This window comes from Brachyhypopomus gauderio, chromosome 12, assembly GCF_052324685.1.
Source record: "Brachyhypopomus gauderio isolate BG-103 chromosome 12, BGAUD_0.2, whole genome shotgun sequence".
Classification (NCBI taxonomy): Eukaryota; Metazoa; Chordata; class Actinopteri; order Gymnotiformes; family Hypopomidae; genus Brachyhypopomus; species Brachyhypopomus gauderio.
Window position 1 is genome coordinate 24,765,472 of NC_135222.1, and position 7,882 is coordinate 24,773,353.

The 7,882-nt window shown below is 47.6% G+C and overlaps 1 protein-coding gene across 1 annotated transcript in view; it reads left to right on the plus strand.

Moving 5' to 3' along the window:
• The window catches only part of LOC143527924 (fibrillin-2-like), a gene marked incomplete at its 3' end in the record, with an annotated part of 36,855 nt that extends 29,486 nt beyond the window's left edge, over positions 1 to 7,369 (plus strand). Inside the window, exons 11-19 of the mRNA XM_077023305.1 lie at positions 722 to 958; positions 1,310 to 1,459; positions 1,827 to 1,946; positions 2,514 to 2,639; positions 3,080 to 3,202; positions 5,128 to 5,403; positions 6,158 to 6,211; positions 6,401 to 6,526; positions 7,244 to 7,369. Coding sequence (XP_076879420.1) covers positions 722 to 958; positions 1,310 to 1,459; positions 1,827 to 1,946; positions 2,514 to 2,639; positions 3,080 to 3,202; positions 5,128 to 5,403; positions 6,158 to 6,211; positions 6,401 to 6,526; positions 7,244 to 7,369 — 1,338 coding nt within the window. The remainder of the gene's footprint in view (positions 1 to 721; positions 959 to 1,309; positions 1,460 to 1,826; positions 1,947 to 2,513; positions 2,640 to 3,079; positions 3,203 to 5,127; positions 5,404 to 6,157; positions 6,212 to 6,400; positions 6,527 to 7,243) is intronic.
• Between the last annotated feature and the right edge of the window lie 513 nt (positions 7,370 to 7,882).

The following is a 7,882-nucleotide window of genomic DNA, read 5'->3' on the forward strand; positions in this document are numbered from 1 at the left end:
GGGGGTTAAGGGAGGATGACATCAGTTTAAAGGATCCCCGATACGCACAAAATATCATATTGCGATTATATTGCCAGATATTGTGGCTTCCATCTTTTCTGCACTATAATTAAGTGCATTAGCAATCCCTTGATGTAAAATGGTTAATTATTGGCTTACATTATTTTGACCAAAACTATTTACATTTGCAAATTGCTTTATCAACCTTGTATTGTATAAACATTTATCTTGCAAACGTCAATATGGTAAAGAAGGGGCAGGTGCAGCTTTGCAGTGTTTTAGAGCAGAAACAGTTCAGTTCAGTCAGTTGTGGCTTTTCCTGCCTTTTTGATTTGTGTTTTCTGTGTTTTTTTTTGTGTGTGTTTTTGCGTTCACTACTGACTGATACCGCTGTGCAAAGAACCCAAATTTGAAAGCTCTTAACAATACATTATCTTAAATGCTCAAGAAAATCTTGGGTACTTCAACATCTGTCTTTTTTCCCCCAAGTGGAAGCTATCAGGTGTTTGTGGTGGTGTTTGAGTTGGCGTGACTGGATTTTCTTGGACAGGGAAGTGCGTAATATTTCACAAAGAGCCCTTCATGAGCCCCACCCGCCTGGCTCCTGCCAGCGTTTGGCTGGCACACACACGGCCCTTCTGCAGTGCTGGAGTCTGACTGTGAACTCAGCATTCGCTAGAAAACAAACACAGCCACAACACCGTCTTCCCCCTGTCTTTAGATGCTTATCGAAGGCTGTGCATCGAAGGCCTTCCCTTTGGAACCGGCAATGGGGGCGGAGTTTTCAACGGGGGCGGAGGCTTCAACGGGGGCGGAGGTTTCAACGGGGGCGGCGGCTTTAACGGCGGGGGACACGGCGGCTTCAAGTTTCCTGGGCAAAACGGCAACGGCGTCTACATCAACGGTGTTGGAGGAGGCACCATCACCAATGGCAACGGTGGCTCGGGGCCCGGGATTGGTAAGTTTGTGTCACGCAGGTAAAATTCGGTAAACAAGTATACGTAAAATTCCTTTCCTAAAACGTAATGTCTGGCGTCTAATGAAAGCACATATAGGCTACTAAACGACACTCAAGTACTGATAGGAGAAGTTTCCGTATGAGTATTCCGTATGATCATTACTACGGCTGGTGTTGTGAATGAGGTTTGGAGTTCCTCATGGTTCCTCTCACCCTGTGCTCCAGGCTGTAGCAGACGTGTGTTAGGACAGACATCCTCTTTCACGCTTTGCTCAGATGTTAACACAAGCACAGCTCTGCCGTGCGTCCGAGGACTCTGAACTGACGCCCGCCCCTTTTCTCTGATTGCAGGGCAGCTGTCTCTGAACGAGAGCTCCACCATCGACGTGTGTAAGCACTTCACCAACCTGTGCCTGAACGGCCGGTGCATCCCCTCCCCCACCAGCTACCGCTGCGAGTGTAACATGGGCTACCACCAGGACGTCCGTGGGGAGTGTATCGGTAACCCAACGCCTCACACACACACACCCCGCCAGCCCCCCAATACTTAACATACTGTAACACGCTACGCATACTGTAATGTAATGAGTGCTCTCATATATTCACCATGTTTCTGATTCTTACCAGGGAATATTTTGTTTGTCTTCTGCTGTTGTTTTTTGGAAAATCATGCATTGTTTGGCGAGGACCGATATTCTCAGTAGAAAAGTTTCCAAAGCATTTTTACTTTGAAAAGTGAGAGCTGAGGAAACTGTTGCAGAATGTGAACATTTGCTGGGTCACTCACTGGACCCTCCTCTCTGCTGACATCTGCAGGACGCTCCTTGTACTCTCTAATCTACATCTCTTCCTGCTGTTTCCTTCGCAGATGTGGACGAGTGCATCAGTAACCCCTGTGTGAACGGAGACTGTGTCAACACACAGGGATCGTACCACTGCAAGTGTCACGAGGGGTACCAGGGCACCCCCACCAAGCAGGCCTGCATTGGTACGAACTTTAAAAGTGCACTGTAATCTTTTAATTAAAGACTGTCCTACAACATACCTACAGTAAAAGTGTCCTAAAGCATACCTACAGTAAAGCACAGTGTCATAGAGTATACCTACAGTAAACACAGTGCTCTACATTATACCTACAGTAAAACACAGTGTCATACAGTATACCTACAGTAAACACAGTGTTCTACATTATACCTACAGTAAAACACAGTGTTCTACAGTAAAGCACAGTGTCACACAGTACACCTACAGTAAAACACAGTGTCACACAGTACACCTACAGTACAACACAGTGTCCTACAGTAAAACACAGTGTCACACAGTACACCTACAGTACAACACAGTGTCCTACAGTAAAACACAGTGTCACACAGTATACCTACAGTACAACACAGTGTCCTACAGTAAAACACAGTGTCACACAGTATACCTACAGTACAACACAGTGTCCTACAGTAAAACACAGTGTCACACAGTATACCTACAGTAAAACACAGTGTCCTACAGTAAAACACAGTGTCCTCTCTCGAGCAGTCACACGTTTCATCCGTTTCAGATATCGACGAGTGTATAGTGAATGGGCTCATGTGTCGGAACGGCCGCTGTGTGAACACGGACGGGAGTTTCCAGTGCATCTGCAATGCGGGCTTCGAGCTCAGCCCCGACGGGAAGAACTGCATAGGTGAGAGTTCAGACACCTAACGGCCCCCAGGCCACCGTAGTCACGCCTGCCTGCGCAGTAAAACACCCAGTAAATGAACTCTACCGCATAATGAACATCATGGTCCCATTTTACTCTGCACGATGTTAAATGGACTGCCCGTGTTCCCGTAGCTGTCGTTATGGCGTTCATTCATTTGCTTTCCCTCATTTGTGTTTGATGTTATTTGAACTCTATATGTGTGTGCGCCCTCCCGTGACAAAAACCAGGCTGTAATGTCTCAGGGTAAAAACCGATGCTGACGCTCATGTTAAATGACCCGTTAACAGAACCATACTGTAAAAGCGTACGACCTGCAGTGGGTTACTGGTGTGTAACTGGTGGTCTTACAAAAGCCATCATGTTATAAATGTTGTCATTTCCCGCCGAGCTGTTTCTGACGGCGAGCGTCGTTCCTGCAGATCACGACGAGTGTGCCACCACCAACATGTGTTTGAACGGCATGTGTATCAACGAGGACGGCAGCTTCAAGTGCATCTGCAAGCACGGCTTCACGCTGGCACCGAACGGGCGCTACTGCACCGGTGAGCAGATGTGTGGGGCGTGGAGGAGGGGTGGGGTGGGTGGAGCAGGGGGGCGGGTTCAGTAAGGCTCCGGGCCAAGTCCGCTTTAATGGGCTAAATTCACTTCTGCCAATTCAATCACACAGATGGAGTCAGGCCACGACTTCCTTCATACATTTTTTAGGATATTGCAAGCAATTCGTTTAGCTCACCTGGCAAATCCGATTCATTGATTGAATTTGATCATGAATTGATGGAATTGGCTGAAACGGTCAGATGGGCTTGTAGCACTAGACAGCAGCCCTGACTGTGCTGACCCTCAGCCCTGACTGTGTTGACCCTCAGCCCTGACTGTGTTGACCCTCAGCCCTGACTGTGTTGACCCTCAGCCCTGACTGTGCTGACCCTCTGCCCTGACTGTGTTGACCCTCAGCCCTGACTGTGCTGACCCTCTGCCCCGACTGTGTTGACCCTCTGCCCCGGCTGTGTTGACCCTCTGCCCTGGCTGTGTTGACCCTCTGCCCTGACTGTGTTGACCCTCTGCCCCGGCTGTGTTGACCCTCTGCCCTGGCTGTGTTGACCCTCTGCCCTGACTGTGTTGACCCTCTGCCCTGACTGTGTTGACCCACTGCCCTGACTGTGTTGACCCTCTGCCCTGGCTGTGTTGACCCTCTGCCCTGGCTGTGTTGACCCTCTGCCCTGACTGTGTTGACTCTCTGCCCTGACTGTGTTGACCCTCTGCCCTGGCTGTGTTGACCCTCTGCCCTGGCTGTGTTGACCCTCTGCCCTGACTGTGTTGACTCTCTGCCCTGACTGTGTTGACCCTCTGCCCTGACTGTGTTGACTCTCTGCCCTGACTGTGTTGACCCTCTGCCTTGGCTGTGTTGACCCTCTGCCCTGACTGTGTTGACCCTCTGCCCTGCGGAGGCTGGTTCCAACATGCCTGATAGAGTTCAGGAGCAGTGGAATATTAGAGCTAGCTGAAATCATCAGGGTTGAACATTTGCATGATTAGGAGTGAATATTAGAGTCATGTGTACTGGAGCTAATCACTGCCAGATGATGAACTCCAGGAACAGAGACAGAGAACTAAAGTTTGGGCATTGGCGCTAGAATCAGAACCATCAGGTTTAAAGCCTAATTTGTCACCTTGCAGAACATCTTGTTTAAATCTCATTATTTGCAGCCCTGCATTACAAAGCAGCATGTATTGAAAAATGTTTTTTGTTGTAATCTCCACTGAAGGCACATGTAATGTGTTACAAATGGAATGTCACGTTATATACCAAGTTCTGATTGTCCGTTGAGTTTGTGTTTCTCCTCTGAGATACTCACACACACACACACACACACACACACACACACACACACACACACACACACACACACACACACACACACACACACGAGTCTGGCTGCACAACCATCTGCTAATAGACTCAACTTAAAAGAGGTGAATCAGAAAGGCCAGGGTCAGAAAATACAGAAGAGTGTAAATCAGATGTTTCAATCACTTGAGTGGATGAACGAGCTTCAATCACTGGGGAGCTTGGAACTATTTCTGTTGAGGATAAATATGATTGTAAAACATTTACATGTTTCTTCAGTGGTTTTTTTTTTGTAATTAGAATAACGCAAACTACAGTGTAAACACCTTCACCTGGCCACATTCACTTTAACCCTTTGTTCTCCAATGACACACCAATGGTTCAAACTCCATTCTCTTCTATCTATATATCATTCTTGTTAGTTAATACTTTGCTGTAGCTACTGATATAGTAAATTAATATGAAAAATGTTTTCACAACAGTTCCTAAATAATATGTAGAATAAATACTAGGCAAATATTAGCTGTATTAAGATATGTTACCGTAGGGATAATACTCCAGTTTCTTTGGGTGTCATATAAACTCTCACACGCACCCCTGCTTCCTTTTACCCCACAGACATCGACGAGTGCCAGACGCCGGGCATCTGCATGAACGGCCGGTGCCTGAACTCGGAGGGCTCCTTCCGCTGCGAGTGCCCGCCCGGCCTGGCCATCGACGTGGACGGCCGTGTCTGCGTGGACACGCACATGCGTGCCACCTGCTACGGCGCCATCAAGATGGGCACCTGCTCGCGACCCTTCCCCGGGGCCGTCACCAAGTCCGAGTGCTGCTGTGCCAGCCCTGAGCATGGCTTCGGCCAGCCGTGCCACCCGTGCCCGGCGCGCAACTCAGGTGAAACCTCTGGCGGTTTATTCTTTTGATTCATACACCTGCTTGTATATCTTCAGACAGGTTCAGTGTCCTCAGGTGAGGGTGTAGCTGTCAGCCTCAGACAACAGGAGTGTTCACCCCCCTTAACACCTCTAGTACAGCTCCACGGTTCATCAGTGAGTGAGGTGGTAGGCGTTAAAGCCAGAGCCAGACTTCACCGTGCTGTGGGTGTTCAGGATTTGAGTTTGACACTTTGCTTTTAGACTACCAATATACATATATTCCAGTGTGGAATATCGTATACACAGTCGGGAGCTTTTAAAGACAAGGAGTCATGTTTTTGTAGTCATACTGACTGAGTAAACAGAACAGTAAAAGACACGCAGTAAAAATCTAGTAAAAAATTTGATTACTTATGTTCTGTCTTATGGGCATAATCTGTCATGAAGCTTATGAAGGTCCTGGACGTTTATAGCAGAAGTAGAAGACGAAAGGTATAAAGGTTATCGGACAGGGCAGGTGTAACAGACTGCATGACAGTATTGACGTGTGATCGTGGCTGACGTGTGTGTCGGATCTGATCTGAATGTTTCTGAATGTTTCTGAATGTTCTGAATGGTTCTGAATGGTCTGAATGTTCTGAATGTTCTGAATGGTCTGAATGTTCTGAATGTTCTGAATGGTTCTGAATCGTTCTGAATCGTTCTGAATGTTCTGAATGGTTCTGAATGGTCTGAATGTTCTGAATGTTCTGAATGTTCTCCTTTCTCCACAGCTGAGTTCCAGGCTCTCTGCAGCAGTGGGATTGGCATCACAGCAGACGGAAGAGGTGAGCTAACGCACACGCGTGTAAAAACACATGCAATCACACGCATGGCCACACACAGTCTCACACACGCACTCGGGGATTCACACATGCATGTGTGCAAAGACGCAGATACACACGTTTTTATTGGTAAATACTGAGGAAGTGCGGAGAGGCGGCTGGACTGGTTGTGACCCGTGCCGTGTTTCTCAGACATTAATGAGTGCGCCCTGGACCCGGACATCTGCCAGAACGGCATCTGTGAGAACCTGCGTGGCAGTTACCGCTGTATCTGCAACATCGGCTACGAGTCCGACTCCAGCGGCAAGAACTGCGTGGGTACGTGGACACGCCCGCCCTGCACACGGGACCACAGATCCTCCTGGTCCTTATCACACACACTCACACACACTCATACACACACACTCACACACACACACACAAACACTCACACACACACACACACACACACACACACACACACACACACACACACACACACACACACACACACACACACACACAAAACCTCACACACACACATGCACACACACTCACACACACACATTCACACACACACACACACAACCTCACACACACTCATGCACACACACTCACACACACACACAGACACACACATAACCTCACACACACACACACACACACACACACACACAGACACACACACAACCTCACACACACAACCTCACACACACACACACACACTCATGCACACACACTCACACACACACACACACAGACACACACACAACCTCACACACTCACACACACACACACACACTCACACACACACAACCTCACACACACACACACACACACACACACACTCACACACACGCACACACACAACCTCACACACACACACACACACAACCTCACACACACACTCACACACACACACACACACACACACACACAACATTCTAAATAAATGAGGCATTGCGGTTCAGCATGAATGAATAATAAACTAGAATAAAACTGTGAGATGAGGTTTTATTTGTCAAATTCATTTGTGGATTTTCATGTGCCTTTCAGACATCAACGAGTGTTTGGTGAACCGCCTGCTGTGTGATAACGGGCTGTGCAGGAACACCCCAGGCAGCTACACTTGTTCCTGCCCCAAAGGCTTTGTCTTCAAGCCTGACTCGGAAACATGTGAAGGTGACTTCACTCTGCCTCACAGACACCTCATCCCTTCTTAACACAGCCTCACGATGTTGACCTGTAACACATATAGGAACTAGTGCACTAGTGTAATGGTGAACATATAGGAACTAGTGCACTAGTGTAATGGTGAACATATAGGAACTAGTGCACTCGTGTAATGGTGAACATATAGGAACTAGTGCACTAGTGTAATGGTGAACATATAGGAACTAGTGCACTCGTGTAATGGTGAACATATAGGAACTAGTGCACTCGTGTAATGGTGAACATATAGGAACTAGTGCACTAGTGTAATGGTGAACATATAGGAACTAGTGCACTTGTGTAATGGTGAACATATAGGAACTAGTGCACTCGTGTAATGGTGAACATATAGGAACTAGTGCACTCGTGTAATGGTGAACATATAGGAACTAGTGCACTCGTGTAATGGTGAACATATAGGAACTAGTGCACTCGTGTAATGGTGAACATATAGGAACTAGTGCACTAGTGTAATGGTGAACA